Source organism: Panthera tigris, chromosome A3 (genome assembly GCF_018350195.1).
Source record: "Panthera tigris isolate Pti1 chromosome A3, P.tigris_Pti1_mat1.1, whole genome shotgun sequence".
Lineage (NCBI taxonomy): Eukaryota > Metazoa > Chordata > Mammalia > Carnivora > Felidae > Panthera > Panthera tigris.
In genome coordinates this window covers 59902175-59926278 of record NC_056662.1, presented here as the reverse complement: position 1 = coordinate 59926278, position 24104 = coordinate 59902175, and the positions used below count along the sequence as shown (strand labels likewise).

The following is a 24104-nucleotide window of genomic DNA, read 5'->3' as shown; positions in this document are numbered from 1 at the left end:
CAGACAGCAGCTTCAGCACAGCGAACCCAATGTGGGGCTTGAACCCATGAACTGCAACTGCAAGATAATGGCCCAAGCCGAAGTTGGACGCTCAACCAACTGAGCCACCCAGGTGCCCCTACGTCTTTGTTCGCTTTATGTAAACTTCCCCCTTTCAATGTTTGGAGCAAATGCAGCCTGTTTGAAGTCTTATTTCTTTGTGTTGAACCTAGAACAGTTCATCATAAGAAAAATACACTATTTTTCTGAATACTAAGAATCTGCAGGGTAGGAATTATCTACAAATTTACTCACTCATTCATTCAATGATGAAAGCCAGACTCTCTGCACCCTTTGCAGACTATCTGCACAGCTCCCCACCGCCCTTCGTGTTGGTTTTGGAGGTCAGGACAGTTCATGGGACTTCTCAAAGAAGTCCAGTGCCTTCACTGGAGTTCTTAGTGCCTCGCAAACCTGTGAAGTGAATAAATCAAAACCATTGAAAAACCTGTATTCATATCTTACTCATGTTCTTTGGCATGTGTCTTGGCCATTGCTGAACTCAGGTTTTGAAGCGATCATTTTCCTACCAAAACAAAACACTATAAAACAAAACAACCCATTCAAGATGATTTACAAATTGAAGGCACCTAATAATAATACCTCACATTTCTGCAGAGCTTTTTATCTGCAGAGCACTTCCTAGACAATAACTAATGGATTCCCCAACTCCCTTTAGGAATATAGACACACACATTCCCACATGCACCAGCAACTTAATTTACATGAAATGAAGAAAAAGACATTCCGAAGTGTCATTCTACTAAATCATAATTACAACCTCGAGCTCAAGATAAACATGTCGAACTCTCCCGGGAAGGCAGTGACGCTCCTCCACTGGGGAATTTCCACTTCAATTCCAGTGCTATGTGGGGAGGACAGGCCAGGAATGGTCACATAGTCAACCATCGCTAGAATCAAGGTCCCATTTTAAAAGCAAATGACCCAGGTAAATGACCTGTTAGGAGCAGTGTTGCAGCCTTGTTCCCCCGCGAGGGAGGCCTGTCTCCCTCTCTCTGCTTCAGCCTTCCTGGCCACCTCTTCACCAGCACCTCTGCCCCCCACAGTCTCCTCCTGCTTATCAGTGGCAAGAGTGTGACAAGATGTCATGGATGTGTGAGGGCCTTAGTCTGTGACACCTTGGGGGAATATGGGTTTTTTACAAAGAGGAGCCTGGAGGCAGTCTTCCGGGAGTTTTCAGTCACCAAGGGAGGTAGAACATTCTTCCAAGTGCTCCATGAATCCCACTACCCGGCTGTCATCTGCCTCTTCCTCCCCAAGGGACTGGTCCTGTGGCAAGGCACATGTGTCTGTCTGCACACTCAAGACCCTGGACACTTTTCATGGATCATGCCTCACTTACCTTGCTCACTCGCTTTGAGATGACGTCAACCTCCAAGTCCCACTTTAGAAATGTCCTGGGCTGAATGGCTGAATGTAGAACTGTTCTCTGGGTCAGCAAGCTCAATTAGAACCAGTCTGGTAAAAAGGATTGAACCGCTTTATTTTCTCTCTACCCCTCAGCCTTTTCCTCTTCATGACTGAAGCCACAGAACCTCCACCTGGAGGTCACCCACCCCAGGCTCTGGACTCTGAGCCAGCCCCATGTCAGGAGTCACATCTCAGTGTCCAGGCAACTCACGGTCAAGTCTCCTTGTTGCTCCCAGCTCTTCTGTCTCAGTACTAACAACTGATTTCTGCCACTGCTCTTGGGACAGGTCCCTGGTTTATACTCATGTGCTGTGTTGACCAGCAGTGGGGTTGGAACCACCTGACTTGGCTTCTGCATGTGACTCTTTCAAGGCCAGAGGAGAAATGGCCTCAGCATGCTCTGTGATGGAGAAGGGGGAAGTTTTAAGGTTAAATCTGGGATAGATGCCAAAAATCTACTTCACACTGGACTCATGGGTGTGGCAGAGGCAACAAAGGCCAAAACCAGCCAGCAGGGAGAGACCTCTCAGGGCTGCCGCTGGATACATTCACCAGAGGTGTGGTGCAGCAGCTGCAGGAACGGGCAGCAAAGTGGTTTTCAAGGGGCTGAGCAGTGACTACATCAGAAAAGCCAGGATAACCAGAGCTGGTTAGCTGAGGGGTAAGGCTCCCAGCAATGCAGAGTCTAGAAGTCCAAGGCCATCTCGGAAAGCATGTTAGATGGAATCAGAAGGAATGCAGACCAGCAACATGCAGAACATCCCATAAGGAAGCCTGAGTTGCATCAAGCCTGATTGCTATAGGGCAATTCTCCTGCCACTGACAAACACTGGGACTTGATTTCATTAAGGGAGAGAGGGGATCAAGATGGCCAAAGAGATGGCCAACAACAGCAAAAACAAACCACAACTGCACTAAAGACAAGAGGCAGTGTATTGAAAGGTCCAGGAACTTTGAGGCAGCTCTTAAGGATGGGAAAAGTCTAGGGTCATCATGAAGAAGAAAATCACAGTCCTGAGGTTGTGCAGTACTAAAACATAGAGAGGGCTGATCCAGGATTTGATGAGATTGGAGGCCAAGAATATTGGGAGGTTTCCAGTGGGGGTCGTTAATCACTTGGGATGCCATATAGGAGCAACCACCTGTCCACCCTCAGGTTAAGAAGCAAGCACTAAGGGTGTTAGTCACCCAGTAAGGACCACTGGGTTCTAATGGTTGTGATGGAGGTTGAGATGGGGCCCTGGCAACCCCCAGGAGGGGTAAGGTGCCCTCTATGCCCAGGAGATTAGATGCAGTAAATAGAACATTGGCAGAAAGGCTGAGAGCTCAAATGTGAAGTGGAGCACACAGCCTCTAAACAGTTGGAAAAAGCCATACAAGAGAGTTGTATCAACCCCAACAAATGCAAAAGTTTACATCCAAAGAAGCAGACTTAATAGAGCAAACAGAAGAAGCCAACAGGCACATATATAATTAGAATCCTCAGAGAGAAATAAAATGATATTGCCCACAAAAAGTAAGGCTTTAGAGATGTTGGAAATGAAGAATTTGACGACTGAAGTAAAATAAAACTCTCAGTAGTGGGCAGAAGCATTGCCGCTGACAAGAGAATAAGTTGAAAGGGTGAGCCAAGGAATTCTCTCAGAATAGCAAAAACGGACAGGGAGACAGAAAGTATAAAGAGGGTCAAGAGAATCAGAAGATGAACCCAGAAGTTCCCAGCATTCGTTGAACAGATCTTCAGGAGATAAGGACAGAAGGCATGGAGGACAGAGTACACTCACCAGGCATAGAAGACAGTGTCCCAGAGTGAGGACAGGTGTGGAGCCCAGAGTGCAAGTGCCCATGGCGGATGTGCGGAGTCAAAGACAAACAAAATGAAAGACTCCTACCAAGCTGTGTCGTGGTGACATTTCAGACATCAAGGATAGAGGGAAAACTCTAAATGCTTTCTGGGAATAGTGGGATGGGGAGAGGAGGAGCTCTGTTACTACAAAGACAACATGAGATGCAAAAAGAGACTGGAACAGTATCTTCAAACTTCCAAGGAAGATCCTTTCGAATTAGCATTCCATAATAGGTGAAACTATGACACAAGTGTGAAGGCACAAAGCGAGATACTTTCAGACATGCAAAGATTAAAAAATTTTACATCTCAGATCTGATCTGAAAAAAGAATCAACTCAGGAAGTATGATACAAGAAGCAGCAAAACAACTGGCAAGCTCTCATGCTAAGTCTAAATAAATACTGACTACTTTTGAAATTGAGATGTAATTCACGTACCATAAAATTCCTCCTTTCAAAGTGTACAACTCAGTGGATTTCAGTATATTCACAATGTGCAACCTTAACCACTCTCCAATTCCACATTTTCACTACCTGACAAGGATCCTGTACCCCATCAACCGTCACTCCCCATTCTCCCCTCAAAAAATGAAACATGGAGTTATCCCATGACCAGCAATTTCTCTAGAAGGTATATACACAAGAACACTGAAAACATATACTCACAAACTTGTGCTATGAATATTAACAGCGTCATCATTCATAATAGCCAAAAAGTGAGAACAACCCAGTGCCTATTGACTGATGAATAAACAAAATATGGTATGTCTATACAATGGAATCTTGTTTAGTCTTAGAAAAGAATGAAGTGCTTAAACATGTTACAATAGGGATGAACCTTGATAACGTTATGCTAAGTGAAAGAAGGCCAACAAAAAAGGCCACTTGTTGTATCATTTCATTTATATGAAATGTCCAGAATAGGCAAATCTATTGAGACAGTAAACAGATTGATGGTTGCCAGGGGCCTGGGGAAGGCGCTATGGGGAGTGACTGCTAGTGAGTATGGGGTGTCTTTTTGGGGTAGTGCAAATGCTCTGTATTTAGACTATGGTGATGGTTGCACAACCTTGTGGACATGGTAAAAACCAATAAATTCTACATTTTATTTTATTTATTTTTTAATTTTTTTTAACGTTTTTTATTTATTTTTGAGACAGAGAGAGACAGAGCATGAACGGGGGAGGAGCAGAGAGAGAGGGAGACACAGAATCGGAAGCAGGCTCCAGGCTCTGAGCCATCAGCCCAGAGCCCGACTCGGGGCTCGAACTCACGGACCGCGAGATCGTGACCTGAGCTGAAGTCGGCCGCTTAACCGACTGAGCCACCCAGGCGCCCCTAAATTCTACATTTTAAAAGGATGAATCAACAGCAATGCTTAACTATTTAATTGCATACATTTTTAAAAGATTGTATTCTCATATTACTTGTTTGATTGAAATAGAGTTTAAAAAACTGGGAAAAAGAAATGTAGTGAACCAAAAATGGCATGAGTCCATCACATATATATACATATATATATATGTATATATATGTATGTATGTATATATATGTATATAGTTTTTTAAGTTCTTTATTTACTTTGAGAGAGACAGAGAGAGCATGAGTGGGGGAGGTGTGGAGAGCGAGAGGGAGAATCCCAAGCAGGCTCCATGCTACTCAGTGTGCAGTGAGCATGGAATATTTTTGTCTGTTGTGTTAGAACTATGTCACAATGTAACAGCCTCCATTTAGACATTGGTTTATAGTAAACAAAGCTTGACATGTACAAAACCAAAGAAACAAAATAAAAAAAACTCTCTTAGCAAGAATATTCCAGGCTCTCTCATAGGTTGTTTTATTTCTTTTTCACTCTAAAGTGACACTTAACATTGCCTGCCAAGAGCATTCTCAGATTGGTGTTCCTTTCTGTCAAATGCATTATCCAGCTTAGTAGTTCAGGTGGATTCAAATCTTTGCAGAGAAAAGATAAGTTTGTGACTAGGTGATTCTATTTAAAACAAAATACTGTAACACATAGGAAAGAATATTTTACTCAGAAGTTCTAAGAAGAAGCAGTAGGATGTTTGTGAGACAGAGTGATGTTGATTTCAAGGTTTATCAAGACATTAAAAATTAACTTCACTGATGCATTAAATATAAAATATAAAATATAAAATGCATTCAAATATAAAAGTGCTTATACTTATAAATCCTTGAGGTTCATTCTGTTACAGTATAGCAAGATGTTTCTCTATTCCAGAAACTGTTCTGCATGAGTTTTATGTGACTTATAGACACAGCAAAATTTTCAAACAGTAAAATAAGAGACAATGATTCCATAATTTTTGTACATGTAAAATTTTTTTAAACATTTTTTAACATTTTTATTTTTGTGAGACAGAGCACAAGCAGAAGAGGGGCAGAGAGAGAGGGAGATGCACAATCCGAAGCAGGCTCCAGGCTCTGAGCTGTCAGCACAGAGCCTGATGCGGGGCTTGAACACACAAACTGTGGGATCATGACCTAAGCCAAAGTCAGATGCTTAACTGACTGAGCCACCCAGGCACCCCTGTACGTGTAAATTTAAACTCAGACAAAATATAAGATCTCCTTAGACAACTCCTTAATATTAGACACACACTCCACTCCTTCCTAACACCTTGCCAAAATAATTCACTATTGAATAATTCACAATTTGAATGTGGAGTTTTATTTGTCATATGATAATTACAGCTATGTGGGAGCAACTCTTTTCTTTTCTTTTTTTTAAGTTTATTTATTTATTTATTTATATTGAGAGGGAGAGCACATGAACAGGGGAGGGGCAGAGAGAGAGGAGAGAGAGAATTCCAAGCAGGGCTTTTTCCTATGGACTGTGAGATCATGACCTGAGCCAAAGTCAAGAGTTGGACGCTTAACCGACTAAGCCACCCAGGTGCCCTGCAACTTTTTCTTACACGGAGAGAGAGACGTAGAAAGGGGATTTAATATTTGCACTTCCTTACACAGACATTAGCAACTCCCAAAGTGAAACACTTTAGGCTTCAGGCATGCAGACATCTTAGAAGAAGCCTGGGAGATGAGACTCCTCTCTAGGAGTAAGAGATCTTGTGGGATTTTGTGAGGATGCTTTGGAATTTCCTTGGAAAAAGTGTTAATGCATTTTGAGAAGAAAAGCTGGAGGAAGTAAACCTTATTAAAGCCAATGGTCTTTATTAATTGCTTGGGTTAGATTTTTATCACGTACTTAAAGACACAGCCAAGAGCACATGGTTTCATCAGTAATAGTGTTCGTAATGTTGGTGCTTAATAGACCATTACAACTACTTGGATTAAAATAGTGACTATCAACACAGATTCTGGACTTCCTCCATAACCACACCCGAATGCTCTAACAAGAAGCCCCAAATAAATATCACATTAAGAAAAATGAACTTCAGCTATTTTAATATTGAATAACTAGACACAAATGAAAATAGTATTTGACCTTATAAATACAGCACTTTAATCAACGCTACAATGGGTACATTTTTACAGCATAAATTACTGTACACAATTGTCCTACTTAAAATCCTCTTCAATTCTGGAAACAGTTGTAAGACCAATTCCTGTAAGAGGAGACGATAAAGGCCCTGTAATCTGGTTTTGCAGCTGCTAAAATTGGATCAGTGGAAAAGTCTCGTGGGACATAAGCAGGTTCCCAGGTTGCTGACAGACAGCTCTCCCAAGACCGAGATACACAATTTGAAACGGTGTTTGATGTGACATGCTATATAGGAATATTGAGTTAGCGTTGCCAACTCCATGAATAAACATCTAAGATGATACAGGATAAAAGGGTGGAATTTAAAATTCCTGCTCTGACTGAGGCAAACTTACATGGGAGTGACTTTCAACTTGATTCCACAGAACCATAGAGTAAGCTGCTATTTATTATGCTGTAGTAGGAGTGTTCCATAACATCCTGCCTGAGAAAAGGCAGTATAGCATCCAAGTGCCTAGCTAGTGTATCGACACCTCCTCATGCTAATAAACCCCATGTTGCCATCCTAGATTTTTTTTTTTTTACCTAAATACTCAGAATTCACACTGGATAAGGTGTTGTGCTTTTGTGGAAAGGGTGTTAGTATCGATTTGGGCCTAAATGAGGATGGATCTTGTAAGACCTTCAGCGATTGCTCTTTTGTACTGGAGAAAACCTAGGGATTTTCCAATGGGGATGAAAAGAAAAAAAAGCCCTTTTCAATGGGTATTTCATGATTATTTTGGTTACATCAAAGCACTGATTTAGGGATACAAGGAAGCCCTGTGTCTAAGTCATATAAATATTAGATAAAAGCTAAAAACTTCTATCCAACATTGAGGACCTTGACCGCGGTGGTATGAAACATTCAGATTAGTCAGATTTCCAGTTTTCGTTTCAATGTTTGGGGCTAGAATATACAGTCTCTAGTTGGGCATCACAAAAATTACTAAGGTCTTACGTTGATTTTTCCCTCTCCTGGTACACTGACTAAAATGTAGCCTACAATTAAGTGATTATGTTGAGGCAACCTAACCCACTAGAGAAAATATTTACCTTCTCTCAAGAGAGGTTTCCTTTTTCCTGAAGCTCATGACATACCCAAGTCCCTTATGACAGATCTCCTTTCTCAGGAATAAACCTCCCAAAGAAGCTTATCTTCCACCTCCTGGCCCCAGACAGACAGACAAACAAACAAACAATCAGAGGCACAAGGTGCACATGTAGGCAACTCAGCCTCCTGGCACTCAAAGAAACACCATGAGAGTATGGAAAATGAGACTGTGCTGTGTTCTCTGGCTCTATGAAGATATTGAAACATGGTGTTCAATAAGTAAGTTTTCTCCTGGAAGAGGCGCACACTGGAAGCTTGGACCCAATGTTCCTTCTTCCCCTTTCCATCTGGACACCCCTTGATTTCTTAAGGCTGGGACTGGATGAGAAAGGGGAGGGGCGATTGCACCACCAACTGGGGTACTTGGTAGCCCTGCTGCTCTTCGCAAGGACTCTCCCTCCCCGCCGCCGCCGCCGTCATTGGTCTTAGAGCTCTGCCTACAGGCAGGATGGACTCAAAGCGGTAATGACAAAGGCTGAAGAGTCTTATCAAAGGGTCTGTGGTTATCCCACTGTCATCTTCCTGGTCCTCTGGAATCTAGTCAGGGTTGGGACAGAGTCCCATGCCCTGCATCACACACCTTTGTATCTTGGTGCCTGTAGATACAGTATATTTCTGTTGCTTCTGTGCTGACAATAATGCGTGACTCTTGCTGAGTGTGACAGCTGGGGATCTCAAAATGCTTGCCCAGATCTGTTGATCCTCACACTCTGTCTGAGGTCGTGGGTGTTCTGAGTTACATTTCACATAGAGGAAACTGAAGTATACAAGGGAGCTTTATTCAAAGATCAGGTGCAGCAGGTGAAGGAGGGGAGTGTTTTCCTGAGTTCTCATCCCAACATCACTGAGTTCTAATATTGAATCCTTGTTTTCTTAAAGCTTCCACTGTCTCTAGTAACTGTTCATCTAAAAAGTCAAGATACTAAACCTGACATATAGAACTTAGAAGGGAAAAAAAAAACCAAAGGAACAAAAAAATAACCCAGCTCACGGGGCAGGACACTTTTGGGTTGAGCTGGCAGCCCTAGGAACTTCAGAAGATTAATAATCAGGTTGCAAATTACTCAAAGGAAAGTGTTAATATTGATATTTCACCACACAAATAGGCCCCAGAGATAGCTGGTGAGGCCACAAACGTGTCTGTCACCAAAGATTAGTGTGTTATGTGCTTAGAATTTTTGACATCTCAACTACATGGCCATACTTTAGGCTTTGTGATCTCTCATTTTGTAGGACGGGGGTAACAGAGGAGACTTTAATAAGTCATGTATCTTTGACTACTGTGAGTAGAATGCTGTTCAGTCAAGTAGTGTGTATTCCTCAGTGTTAAGTATTTTCTCTTTGCTCATCTGGACATCTAGAAATCAAGAGATGATAAATGCTGGGGAAAAAGTGAGTTTTGTTTTATGGAAAACTGAAAAAGGGTTGAAGAACAATACAGGAACCAGAATATTGTAATTATTTTTCTAACCAAGCACCACTGTTTGAAAAGCCTAAACACTGGTACTATTTGACATTGTCTTTGGATATATTTTCCGATGAGCTTTTCCTATGTCAGAAATGAGTAGAAAACAAGTCCTTGATTCAGCTTTCCAGGCCTCATCATTACTTCCTGATGCTTCAAGACAAATGCCAATGATTGTTTTGACTTGCAGTTAGTACCTTGAGTTCATCCCTCGGATCAATGTGTTTAAAACTGGCTGTTAAGAGGTGGATTTTCAAAGCAACACATAGGGGTTTAATCCCCTGATTCCCATTACTCGAAGAGCTGTGAAGCTGACTCCCCTTGGAGCCAGCCCCAAATTACCCTCTGCTGCCTCAGAATGCCAATTAAATAATAAAAACCAAAACTGTGGTCAGATGTAATTAGTTTGAGAACAGAGTTTTATAATTTCCCTCATGCCACACAAACAAATTGACCCCTCTGATGACATATACAGAATAATTCAGTTTGGACAAAGAGAACACAGATCTCAAATCTGAACATTTCTTGTGCTATTTGTTAGGAAGTTGTAATAATGGAAACTGTGCTTGAAAAATTGTTGGAAATGCAGTTTATGTTGTTAGGTTTTCTTTCTTTCATTAAAAAATGTCTTTCAAGACTCCAGTTGGTCCGTGTTTCATTGAAAATGTGTTACTTCTTAAAAATATGATTCTGATTAGTATAGACTTCAATAGCAGGCAAACTGTGTAAGAGAAAAACAGTTCTTGAAAGACTGTTGAGTGTTTCTTAGCCCAAACCACTTCTGAAAAGAGTATCAAGGTCCCTGGAGCAAGCAAAGCCAGTCCCCTGTCCTGGCCATTTCTGGGATGAGGTGGTCTCCATAGTGGCCCCGAGTTAGGGTCCTCTTGCAAGACAAGACAATTTGAATCTAAGGGTAGGGGCTGGGTAAGGTGAAAAAGTCATTCTGTTTTTGTTGCTGTTTCTGCTTCTTTGGGAAGGAATGGATTGAAAAAATTTGGGGAGAACAGTAAAAATAAGGTTAAGAAAAAACCCTCCCACACAGAGAGATATATAATGGCAAGCCACTGTTCTAATATTTCTGTCTTCATTAGTTCAAAATTCTCCTATTTTACTCAACCAAATATTGCAAACATTATTCCACCTTGTTGGTCCGAGTTGAAAAAACCTGGCACATATAAGTTAACTTGTGTCATTAAGGAATATTAGGTAAAACAGTATACCAGGACTACTGGGTAGACAGGCATCAATGCAGTCATCAATATGAACTCCTCAAGCTTTCTATTCAGCATTTTCTGGGACACTGGGGGTGTTCTTCTGCACATGCATGTGTGCATATATGTGCTGGGAAATGGGAAAGACAAGTTGTAAACTAGTTATAATGCAGGAGAACATGCTTCCATCTTGACTGTGAAAAATGTCAGGCCTATAGTAATGAAAATCCATGGAAGCTACATTTAAAAGATTCATGAAACAACAAGGTTGCTTCTGAAGAGATTATGAACGAGGGACCAGAATTCTTATTTGAACGTATTTTGATTCTGAAGTTTCCTTGTAAAAATATTCACAGAAATTGGTGGACATTTTTTTTTTTTACATACAACTCGGTTTCTCTCATTTACAACATAAGTCATTTAATGTAACATTTGCAACCTTAGAAAGGCAGACATATTTAATCCAAGTCAGTTTATAAATTCCAATTTCACATGGATTAAAAACTGCAGATAAATTAAGTCACAATAATATCCTGTACATGCATTAAGGCTGGTGACTGCTAAAGTCTCTTGGGTATCTACAAACAGGAAATCACACACAGATTACTGGGTCTGAAGAGTGTCTACATCATTAAAAAAATCTTGCTTTTTTTTTTTTTTTGTTTTGCTTTTTTTTTGGTGATACAGGTTTCAACAGTAACTCTGGAAAACTGTGAAAAATGTTATTTAAAAATATATATGTATATACTACTGCACAGTTTCAAAGATGTGATTCATAAATAATGTTGGCTGCACTGATTAAGTTTTAACAATTACTGCACTTCCAAGGTGATGCGAACACGCAGCGACTTATACTCAATGTTAGGCACTAGTAATATCCTTCAGGCATACTACAGTTTTATGTTAGCTGTATTGTACATATATATTTTTAAATGTATGCATTTATACAAACTGTGTATATCATGTATGGGATGTCAGAAATGTACACATCACTGTTATATAATACACACATCATTGTTTTACATACTAGGATAAGTTTTAGTGCAGAAAATCTCATTGCATTGCATTCCATGTGTTCGGTCTAGTACACAATTTGTCAACTCTTCAGATTATTTTTCCAGTACATTCTTCTTTAGATAGGGGGTCCGAGTTTCTGTCTGCAATCTGCAAGTTTCCAGAAATATCTGTTTTAATCAAACCTCACTTTCCAGGCACACTCCTTCACATAAGTCTGATCTCTGTAGAGAGTAGTAACAAATCCCAAATTTTGATCAGGAATATATTTGGGTTACTTTCAAAGGTAACTCTAACATTGTGATAAAGGAAGGCATCCACTCAGGTCATGGAAGGATAAGGTCAGTCAAACTTATGTTGAACTTCTGAGGAAATTATATGTCTTCAAAGAGAAAAAAATGATAGTATGTTTAAGTGGGAGCATCTGTGGAAAAATATACATAAGACTGTCAACAGTGGTTGTCTTTCAGGGATGGGACGTGCTACCTTCTACTTTCTACATTGCTGTATTGTTTGAATCTTTACAATGAGCATGTATTACTTTTATAATCCAAAAACACAAGAAAGGTATTTCTACTTTGAACAAAGCTAAATAAAAGGAATAAGTCATGAATGACTTTCACAAGTAACAGTCAGAAGATGGTTCCTTACCAAAATCATCTATGCCAAAGCCAACAAAAACTGCTGCCCTCACGTGGTCAGTTGATGAGATCAAAGACAGGGAGAGGAACTGCATGCTCTGACCATCTCCAAGATGACGACTTCCAAGTGTTTTTTTTGCGGGCCACGGGCCACGTAAGTGCTGATAAAATGCTGTGGGCACAATCAGCCAGGGGCCTCCTGTGGGTCTACATGGGGTTTTGTGGGTAAGCATGTTATGGGCCGCTACAAGACCCATGGCTTTGAGGATGGGCAGGGCCAGAAAGCACCCAGGGGATGCACGATGGACCCTGAGGTTCATCCCTTTGAGAGTTTCAACATTTCATCAGGATTCATCAAGGGTAACTAGAACTAAGCTTTAGTCCTCCAAAAAAAAAAAAAATCCAAAATTTCCCAAGTTAGACTCAAATTTCCAACATAGGATGGGATCGCAAACTCTGCCAATAGCTAGTGAAAGGGATGTGAGGCGTCCCACAGTTGGACAAATGTAAAATAGAAATACTGGTAACATTTCAGGGCCAAAGCCAAATGCAAATTTCACAAACCCTTCACTGGCTTCATTTCACTTCAGACCCTTCACTTTAAATTCATTTCAAATCACCTAAGTTGTTCAATCATTTGTACAGTTTTGAATCAGTGCTTAGAATGACAGCAGTCTTATTTCCCATCTACAGATCAGGTGACAAAAATGTTAACATTACAACCAAAGCAGTAAGAGCATCAGGGAAAGCATATATCACAATCTACTATAACTGTTTTGTGCCAGCATCACCTTGGAAAATGGAGCGTTCCACATACTGCATCACCTGTCTCTTTCTCAGACCATCCTGGTGCAATTCTGTCAAGTGAGAGGCTTCAAGCACATTATTTTTGCTTTTAAGGACATGGCAAGGTATATCCTCTTTTGCAGAAGTTTTTCTTCTTACCAGTATTTTTTATATTCAAATATATTTAACAAGAAGACTAAATCTAGGGCATGACAAGAGACTATAAAAGAAGTAAGTTTCATACAAAGACTGTAAACAAGATGTCAAAAAACTAAAATGTAAACTTAATTGAAAAGAAAAGAATCAAGGGCAAGACGTAAACATACCAGACGTACAGGATGCAAACATGATGTTCTAGTCGTTGCTACCCCAAACAGGGTTGTGATCATTGCAAAAATAACTCACCCCACACAATAAGCAGCTTGCAAATCAAAGCCTGAAACATATCCCCCAGATCAAAATGCTATTAGAGGCCTGCATTCTGCACAAAGAGTGAGAGGGTGAGACAGTCTCACGATAGCAAATATTTCTCAGCCTGATAAGCAGCAGATACAGACTCCTAGTGAAGAGACGTTCTAGGTAATGTCCCATTTGGCCAAGAAAATTTGCAAGAAAGCTATCGTGGGAAGAAAAGACTTGAAACATATTGGCTGACAAATGCCATGTGGCTCTATGGCTGCTGTGTCACAGTGGCAGGAAGAAAACACACGTGGGCTGGGCAGGCTTACTGTTCCACGTGCAGAAGGTTTCAATTCCCAACTGAGCTCCAAGCTCAGTTGTCTGTTCTTGTTGGTCAGCTTTCAATGACACTGTTTTTACCAAATCCCAGTGCCATTTTCATATGATTTTGGGGGCAGGGCAGGGAAGGCCTGTGGGATTTGATCCATTTGCTTATAACGCATTTAGTTGATAATAAAGTTGGATGGAAGGGTGCGTGTTAGACAAAAGGCAAGGTATTTGGTAACATGCAATCTAGTAAACGTCCAGCACAAAAATAACTGACTTTTTTTCGTTATTCAATTATCCATAATACACACAATCAAAAATTAATTGGGGAATAGTATATTAATACTGAAAGTAATCAACAGTATAAGAACTAGGTTCATCTTAACTGGCAGTCAAGCTTTTGGTGTGCTGTATTGCACCTGGTTAACTAACCCATGAGATTTTGGTTGAATGTTCTAAGAAGTCATGGTTTAGCTTTGAAATAGAAAGTGTGTGTGTGTGTGTGTGTGTGATTTTGTGCGTGCGTGCATGTGTGTAAGTGTATATTCTCTAATCAGAAAACTCTGATCACTTTGTCTAGCTTGGGATTATGAAAACTAGACAAAAATGTATTTTAAAGAGCTGTATATCTTACACACATACACAGGCAACTTCTTTTACGCCCACACATACAAACACACATGCCCTGGGAAAAGACCATTGTTCGATGCTGAGAAAATATTCACCGCAGTTCGATAAATGCTGTGGCTGGGAATTTCAGTAGCACAGTGTCCAGAAACATTGAGCCGTCCATGGAGATGAGAGCACAATCCAGCTCGGGGGCAAGTTCCCTATGACAGGTGGGTGCTGTTCCGCAGCCAGTGCAGGCCCTGCTGGGAGTATTGGACCAGGTGCTCCATGCTGCTGTGCAGGGTGACAGGCCCCATGAGCAAATCCAGGTCGTTGAAGAATTCTAGAGGACAGAGAGAGTCGTTTGAGTGACGCACGTGCTGAGCGTGCTACCCTGAGAGACCTGAGTGACTTAAGAAAAAATTCCATTCACAGTCTCTATATAAATCATGCACTCTCTATTCCATCAGGCAACTTTAGCATTCCACTGGACAAAATAAAACCCAAAGGTAGAGAACTCATCCTATATCCAATTAATTCTATTGGCCATTTCTCATTTATTTATTTATTTTAAAATTTTATTTAAATCCAAGTTAGTTAACATACAGCGTAATAATGACTTCAGGAGTAGAATTTTGGGATTCCTCACTTACATATAACACCCAGTGCTCATCCCAACAAGTGTCCTCCTTAATGCCCACCCCCACTCCCACCTCCCCTCCAGCAACCCTCAATTTGTTCTCTGTATTTAAGGGTTTCTTATGGTTCCCCTCCCTCTCTCTTTTTATCTTATTTCTCATTCAAACGAATAACATTTACTGGGCCAAATGGCAAAGAAAATTTACTTCCTTAGACTGCATTGTCCTTGTGCACGAATGCATCCTGCCCTAGATGTGGCTTATGGCTCTGTCACCCCTTAATACTGTACTCAACTGTAGCATGTGCTGAACCCCTGCAGTGAGTCCAAGGCAGAAGGGTCCAGGACCTTGGGGTCAAGTCAGAGATGGGTTCTGAAAAACCCCTACTGAGGTCACCTTCTAGTCCTGGGACATTCTCTAGGTCTGTGCCTTCGTTAACATTTATTATGTGCTGAGGCACTGTGCTAGGTGCAGGGGGTAGAGGTAGGGGGTACAGAAGACGAATAAGGTGCAGGCTCTGCTCTCTCAGAGATCACGGGATAGTGAATCAGAGAAACAATGGCTCATATGGCTGTTATACTGTCATAACTGGATCACTGAACAACAGTCTTTGAAAGTGAGAACCTGGGAGTTTTTCAAAGTTCCTCATATACATGCTGAATGATGTCCTGCCGGAGAAGGCAAGGGAGAGATTAGAGAAGACTCTGAGGTGGTGGGGAGGGAAGCCAAGGCAGGAATCCAGGAGCAGAACTGGGGAGGAGGGGGCAGGTCCAGGAAAAACGCCGACTTTACACTGGACATGTAGCATTGAGCCCTCTGGTAGGAGACATCCAGTAGGCAGCTGGCAGTGCCATCTGGAGTGTGGCCTGCTCAGGGTTTCCCAAACTGGCCATGTCAATTTTTATACGTCCTGTCCCTTCTGTTGTGTCCACCGGGGATGCCCACCCCACTCCATCTCAGCTACACAACGACTATTTGCCTTTCCAAACCCTGTTCCCTGTCAATTCCTCTAGAAGGCCTCTCCTGGTGGCCTCAGTCCCCTGGCATTGACCTCCCTGGCATTCCCATTAGATTTTCAGGGTGTGTCACCTCTGGGATGCATGTTATGTACTATCCGGTTTTATTACCAATTTCACGTACTCAGGACCCACGTGCTTATCTATGCCATTAATTCCTCATCTCATTGTGAACATTCTGGTCTTGTCCTCAGAAGCTTATGCTTTTGTGGGAACAGAATTCGCACTTAATGGCTTGAAAGTGAACTCAGATTTGTGCTCTCCTGCTGTGGGAGGGAGAGTAGTAAATTGGTATAATCATTTGGGAGAAAAGTTAATATATATTAAGATATATAACAATATATATCTTAAAAGAATCTATAGCTGTTGACCTCCAAATTCTCCCTTGTATGAAAATAATCAGAATATAGACAATGATTTATATAAGGAGATTTGTCATAACATTATTCGTAGTAGAACAAAAGTTGGAAGTGACATAAATGTCCAACAAGAAGGGAATGGTTTTGAGAAATCATGATACTTTATGACTGTAAAACCACTATTATGACAGTCTTCTAGAACATTATAAAAGATGTTTTTGAACTAGTTAGTGGCATGGGAAAATGCCTGATATTGTTAAATGGAAACAGGATATAAAACTGTATATGAACTATAATCTTATTTTGGCAAGAATTGTGCATATTTGGAGAAGACTAGAGGAAACTTCGGTAGAATGTTAACAGTAATTATCTTTTGGTGATAAGATTACTGATAATTAAAAAATGTTTTTTTCCTGTAGTTTTCCACACGTTACAAATTTAGCCACAGTAGACATGCATTTGTTTTATAATCTGTGAAAACAAACCTTACTTAAAGAGAAATAGAACTTAACTGCTGCCTATAAAACACTCTCTTTTCAGTGGCAAGCAGCTATCACTTATGCAGCCAGGAACATTCATCCTCATTAATTAATAGTTAAATATTTCAGGTCCCTAGTTGTATTCTAGGCACCGTGCAGGTCTTGGGAACACTAAGCTGAATAGAACGTTACCCCTACCTTCACGGAGCTCACAGTCTCAAAGAAGAGCATATGTGTATATATCTCTATCTGTATTTACACCATTTCTATGTATCTGTATCATATCTATGTCCACCTCCATCTCTAATCTCCTATAGTCAAGATTAAGGTAGGTTAAGGCACGAGAGACCCTGAGTGAGGGTGGGAAGTCAGGAAAAGTTGTGCACAGCTTCTACCATCTCCTCTGGTAAATGACGAAAACTTGCTCAATGATGTCCCGCGTCAGGCTGGCTCCCTGGGTTGTGGTTGGAACCACACACACACACTTCCTAGGCTCACACACCTCTGTTTTCCTTGGCCAGGTTGTCTGCCATCTCCCAGTAGTCATAGCTGTGGAGAATGCTGTTGGTGATGCTGACGTGGTTGGCTGCCATCTGGTGGATGCGCTGTGGGATGCTGACGATGGTCGAAGGGGACAGGGTGTTGGCATTGGAGAGGCTCCCCTGAGATCCCACGGAGCTGGTCGGAGAGGGGTTGGGAGACATGGGGGATGGGGTTCCAGTGCTCCTGGAAGGAGAGAGCGTAGAAAAAAACAAGAGTAGGGGGGCTGGTACCAGGTGGGGTAGAACAGCCCCCCAGGGTGTTGTAAGCAAAGTAGCACATGGCCCAGCATCATGCAGTGCCTCATTTATCACCTTTACTTTGGAGAAATGAACTTACTTTCCACTGGCTCCCCATGGAGATGGGGCTTGGGCAGCTTTAGATGAATTCTGCAGGAAAAGAAAAACGTTGACAGTGAGTACCATCTGTTTAAGTTTAAACAGCTGACGATAACGTGTTCTCAGGTGACCTTTGAGAGACGTAATGGCAGAGGCTGCAGATAAAATAAAGATTCACAGAAATTGGATCTGGGAAGTTACAATTACTAGGCTACTGGTTTCTTTTCTGGAAGCTGGTGGGGGGCAGCTGCATGGCCTGCAGGCATCCACCATGGGCTACAATGAAGAGCTCAACCCACAGGCTGGGTTTTCATGCACCAAATTCTGTGTACCAAATTAAATCATAATCCTAAGGGTCTGTTGAATCCTAAACCAGCCTAAGTTTTTTCAACTAGCTTAATTTTTCTGAAAAGGAAAAAAGGAGCAGGACCGCACCTTCCCCCTGCCACACCCACGGGGAACACCTTATATTTAAATGTAGGGCATATCTACAGAAACCACTGCCATACATTTAATGCCTGAAAATATATGAGACATCAGATTCTATTGTTTTGACTTATGAAGTTTAGAAGTATTTGTCTTAAAGGAAAGTGCTGTTGAAGTTTTCTAAAAGAACAAATTAAAATATATGTGCGTAACAGAGTATTCAAAAACTGACTTATCTGAGTATTTTGACTTAGGATGTTATGTTACATAAGCCTGTTGTTTGCATCAGGCATTGAAAAGAAGTTTTGACTTTGGCAAGGAAAGCTGCTAAATGTACAGACAGATTTCCTCTCTGAGAGTCTGATAATGCGTTCTTGGCCTAAGTCTATGGGACTATTAAAGAAAAAAATGGTCTTTAACGTTTATTTATTTTTGAGACAGAGAGAGACAGAGCAAGAATGGGGGAGGGGCAGAGAGAGAGGGAGACACAGAACCAGAAGCAGGCTCCAGGCTCTGAGCCATCAGCCCAGAGCCCGACTTGGGGCTCGAACTCACAGACTGTGAGATCGTGACCTGAGCCGAAGTCGGACGCCCAACCGACTGAGCCACCCAGGCGCCCCGGAAAAAAATGGTCTTTATGATACTGATGTGAATTTTGCCTTCCAGAGAGAAGAAAACAGCCTCAGCCTGGTACCCCAGAGACAAGGTGTTTCTTTGGTTAAAAAGGACTTTATGAAGTGGTAAGTGATTTTTAGTTTTTTAGCAGAGTTGTTACCAGAATGGTAAGAAATGGCCTTACAGGTGGAAATTCTACTATTGCCTTCATGCCTCTTCTACTCCCAGTAAGCCCTGTGACCAAAAGCATGAGTGGGAATCAAGTCCTTTATTCAGAGGCAGCTCTGTATTGATAAAACACTTTGCTTATGGACAAATTATCATTGCCACCTGAAGGTTTCATAATCTCTGAACTTAAAATATCTTTTTTTTAATATATGAAATTTATTGTCAAATTGGTTTCCATACAACACCCAGTGCTCATCCCAAAAGGTGCCCTCCTCAATACCCATCACCCACCCTCCCCTCCCTCCCACCCCTCATCAGCCCTCAGTTTGTTCTCAGTTTTTAACAGTCTCTTATGCTTTGGCTCTCTCCCACTCTAACCTCTTTTTTTTTTCCCTTCCCCTCCCCCATGGATTCCTGTTAAGTTTCTCCACATAAGATCCACATAAGAAAGAACACATATGGTATCTGTCTTTCTCTGTATGGCTTATTTCACTTAGTATAACACTCTCCAGTTCCATCCACGTTGCTACAAAGGGCCATATTTCATTCTTTCTCATTGTCACGTAGTACTCCATTGTGTATATAAACCATAATTTCTTTATCCATTCATCAGTTGATGGACATTTAGGCTCTTTCCATAATTTGGCTATTGTTGAGAGTGCTGCTATAAACATTGGGGTACAAGTGCCCCTATGCATCAGTACTCCTGTATCCCTTGGGTAAATTCCTAGAAGTGCTACTGCTGGGTCATAGGGTAGGTCTATATTTAATAAAATATCTTTTTTTAATGCTTATTTATTTTTGAAAGACACAGAGAGCATGAGCAGGGGAGGGACAGAGAGAGAGGGAGACAGAGAATCTGAAGCAGGCTGTCAGCAGAAAGCCTGATGCGGGGCTTGAGCCCACAAACCATGAGATCATGATCTGAGCCAAAGTCTGATGTTCAACCAACTGAGCCACCCAGGTGCCCTCATAGTCTCTGAACTTTATACTGTAAAGGCATTTAAATGGCCTTTAATGAAGGGTAGCCACCAATAGCCCCTGGAGGGGAAACTCTGATATTTAAGTTGTGTTCTTTGTCCATTCTGTACATATTCATGGATGGCATACATAGGCTAAGAACTTCCTATATCCCTTAAAAGTTATGTTGTAATCTCTGTAGCTTACAGAGTTCAGATTCCTTTTTTATTCAAGCATTTTCTTTTCTTTTCTTTTCTTTTTTTGACTGTAGTAATGTTCTTCAGTATTAGCTCTTAGATTCTGACTTTCTGGAAGTAAAGGAATAGACTTAGTGTCTGTTCTTGTCATTATGACACAGAATGGTCAATGTGTCAAAACAGTTATCTCCTTGCCTTAGCACCTGGTTACTTTACACACGTGACCAGGAAGGAGCTGGCATGCTGGTCATAGCCCACAGAACCTCCAACGTAGCCTGGTCATCTGAGAAGTGGAGGTTGGGGATTAAAGGATCTAAAATGATGGTGTGTATCTGACATGGGGTTGGTGGAGGTGGAAATGCTATAATTTCTTGTTTCTATAGACAAATGGGCGGCAAAGGGGCTGAGAAATCTCAAATGAATAACTTCATGTCCACTTCACAAGTACATCAGAGAAGGTTTTCTTTTTTTATTCTCCCAGTGAAAATGATTTCATTTCCTGAAATAGGGAAAAGTTAGCATATTTTCCAATCCTACCCTTATATTTACCCACTACCTCTGAGTTCTAACAAGCCATTTCTTATCATTTAAAGCAATGCCTTGATTAAAAGTTAAATTAGCTACTGGAGAGAACTATGAGGAAGTTCTAAGTAGTTACCTCTAAGAGGAAGAAGCTCTAAAGGAACATGAGAAATTTGTTAGCTATAAAGAGGAATTTCCTAGGACACTAATATTCTTTCTCTTGAGGCCATAAAAATACTTGGACACAAGGCAGGGAGATAAATTAGATGGACTCTCAAGGCCATTCTTTGAGCCTTGAACACCATGAGTATGTCATAAAGGGGGTTAGTGTTGATATCAGAGGGTTCCTGTATTATCCCCAAAGCCATGAATTCTACCAGGCTCCTCGAAAATGTCCATGACAGAGAGACCAGTGGATACAAGCAATAATGTTGCCCATTAGCCAGATAGTACCTTGAAATAGTCGATAAGTGCTTTTGAGTACTTCACAGCATGGTCCCTTTTGAGTCGAAACATCCGCCAGTACAGGAGAGCCAGGCATCGATAACTGCAGCAGAAAGAGAGAAATGGGCCCTGAAAGCATGAGTATGTCCTTTGCAAACAAGACTTAAAAAAAAAAACAAAACTCTTGTTCTAAGGCACTCAGCATTTATATCATGATTATATATATGTAATATTTTTAAACTTACATTTACGTCTGAAAAGTATCTGACCTTCCTTTAGTTCAAAAGATAGAATTCAAAACTTCAAGGAGTTATTCCATAAACATATCTACCACTATATCACAGCTTTATTGCTTCTTTGTTGGGGCCAAGGGACAGGCCATTTTCTTCTTCCACCACTAGAGGACAGTCTCTCTCCATGGGAGGAGTGAGGGAGCATTAGCACAGAGCTTTCCCAGTCACTGGGAAACTCACTGGGGGAGTTTCAGGGCAGAGCCACCTTACTTTGATTTCTCTGGTGCCGTGACTTCTGCACCTTCGGCTTTGCTGAAAGAAAAGCTCTTCCACCTGTTTGTATTCCCTTCACTTTTAAACTACTTTACTGGACTGTATAAGTAGTTCAAATTAATATATATGAATACTTTATAAACAGCAAAAACTCAAGGCTGAGAGTATCATTATTTTATTATTTTACATTTATTATTTACATATTAGTATTCTATCTTCTATAATATTAGGTATTAATCATCATTAATGTGTTAATCCTAATAATGGAACTTTACGTTTGAAAACAACAAAGAAAGCATTAACTGAGACATACCCTCTGCTTTTCCCTGGTGCTTTTCCCTCAATTATTTGCTAACTCAGTTCTGGTGCTGACATGCTAGAATGCCAATGTACCAACTACAACTTGCTAGTGTCTTCTGAGCACAAAAAATTGCAGATGGCGTGACAATGCAAAACTACCTGAGACCCTCTCTTTCTGAATGTTGCTGTTATTTTTTTTGAGACTTCATTCTCTGACTTGCAGATCAGGTTCTAGAGTAGAATATGAACCACTGGAGAGCAAAAAATGTTGGATCCCTATATAGGAGGAACCAAGACAGGTGTCCTATGATTTGGGAGAATGAGGTGAGGTGTTCCAAGGAGATATAATGGGGAAAATTGTTATTATTATATTCACATAGTCATTACCATTGTAATCACTACAGATACAGAAAAAAAAATCTATTACATGCTGGTGAACAGTTTAAAAGAAATGCTTCTGTTATTACAGTGTAATAAGCTGTTTCTCTGATGTGTTGAGAACTTCAGGGCACCATCTTGTTTTAGTCATAATAATCCTACATGTAAACGAACAAATGGATTATTTTGATTGTGTCTAAAGTGTCAAACACAAGAGAAATTACATTTGGCACAACTCACATTCAAATTATTAAAACACAGACCTACCTGATTTTAAAGTTGTGCATGCACTCACATACATACAAATACACAGAAAAAATTATCCTTGTGTAATGGACCTGTTGACTCTCAATCACTGTGAATTCACATCATGCTTGGTAGGCCGGCAAGAAATTGTGTGGGCTCACCCCAGCCACCATCAGAACTGCATTTGTTTTTGCATGATAGAAGGTAGTAGAAAAATGTATACATTTCAGCAGTTGGTTTGCCAATGAAGGTATACATGGCTGTGGAGGCTATTTTAAGTTGATATCATGCACTTACCATAATGCAGCCAGTTGTTTGTCTTCTGGTGTGGCATTAGGGCCTGAATGGGTTTTTAGTCTCATAGCATACCTAGGGGAAAGAAAGAAATGAAAAACCAAAGGAAAAAAAAAAGCTTTCTTGTTAACAACAGAACATCTTCTATGATGGAGGTTCCCTTTGCCCCAAAACTTAGTTTTTCATAGCACTTGCTATTAATTCTTAAAAGCTAGCTAATGCTGCCCCATTTTCCCTAAGCATTACACTACTGTGATGACTAGAACAAAATGACTTTAATGATTGTCCAGCTACTTTCTCCCCCTTAACAATACAAGTTCAAATGCTACCGGTGGTTGAAAGTGAGGCCAGTTCAAATATTATCTATGAATATAGTGACACATCCATTTTTATAAAATTTTGACTTATGGCTGAGTGGCTGACAAGATTGAGTGAAGTTCAATCCTTCCAAACCAACCTTCAGAAAAATGTTCACTCCTTGTACTCAGATGAATGCTTGGATTCACCCCTTTTTCATTGTTATGGAACTCTTACTTTGATGGCTGTGTAAGTGTCCTAAAAAAGGTGGCTCTTTTGAACTTTACTTACTCCCATTTATTTCTCTAATCAAGGGGACAAATGGCCATTTCACTCTCCCAATAATATACCAAGTTACTTACAGACTCTTTGAGAGAGCGAACACATAGCTGAAATGGTCAGAGTCCTGGGTTCAAATCCTGGTTCAGCCTCTTATTAGTTGTGAGAGCTCAAATGAATGTCATTAAGCCTCGATTTCCTTATTGATAAAATATGATGAACACTGCTGATTACACAGTCTTGTTACAAGGATAGTATTTGTAGGTCATTGTAAATTGCTCAAGATATGATGCTGTTATTATACTAGGTATACAACATGCAGATTTGCAGTGCCTCTGAATAGATCTCTGCAGTTTTCCTAGTGGTTGTTCTGGGTATTTACAATATACGTGAGTTATCACAATTCATGGGTATTAACATGTTCCACTTTGAGTGGAGCATGAAAACCTTATTTCCATTTATGTCCCTTTACTCACTTTTAAATAACATTGTCTTGAGTATCAGATGGTGGTACAGTTTTTTTTAACCACTGAGTATGATTTATAAAACTCACGAAGAGGATAGTTTATTGCATGTGATCACATTTCTGTTCTTCCACTGTTCTTCATTCCTTCCTGACACTCCAATATTCCTTCATTTGTCATCTCCTTTAGTTTGAGGAACTTCCTTTAGCCCATCTTTATAGGTCAGAAACAAATACTTTTAGTTTTTCAT

At 40.8% G+C, this 24104-nt stretch overlaps 1 protein-coding gene across 3 annotated transcripts in view; it reads right to left on the bottom strand.

Moving 5' to 3' along the window:
* Nucleotides 1–9914: 9914 nt before the first annotated feature.
* Nucleotides 9915–24104, bottom strand: part of AFF3 (AF4/FMR2 family member 3) — a 566812-nt gene continuing 552622 nt past the window's right edge. For all 3 annotated transcript variants that reach the window (XM_042981179.1, XM_042981181.1, XM_042981180.1), the window contains exons 19-23: nucleotides 22818–22889; nucleotides 21100–21193; nucleotides 17760–17809; nucleotides 17383–17606; nucleotides 9915–14731 (exon numbers count right to left, since the gene is read on the bottom strand). In XM_042981179.1, the coding sequence (XP_042837113.1) occupies nucleotides 14610–14731; nucleotides 17383–17606; nucleotides 17760–17809; nucleotides 21100–21193; nucleotides 22818–22889 (562 nt within the window). In that variant the 3' untranslated portion in view covers nucleotides 9915–14609. The remainder of the gene's footprint in view (nucleotides 14732–17382; nucleotides 17607–17759; nucleotides 17810–21099; nucleotides 21194–22817; nucleotides 22890–24104) is intronic.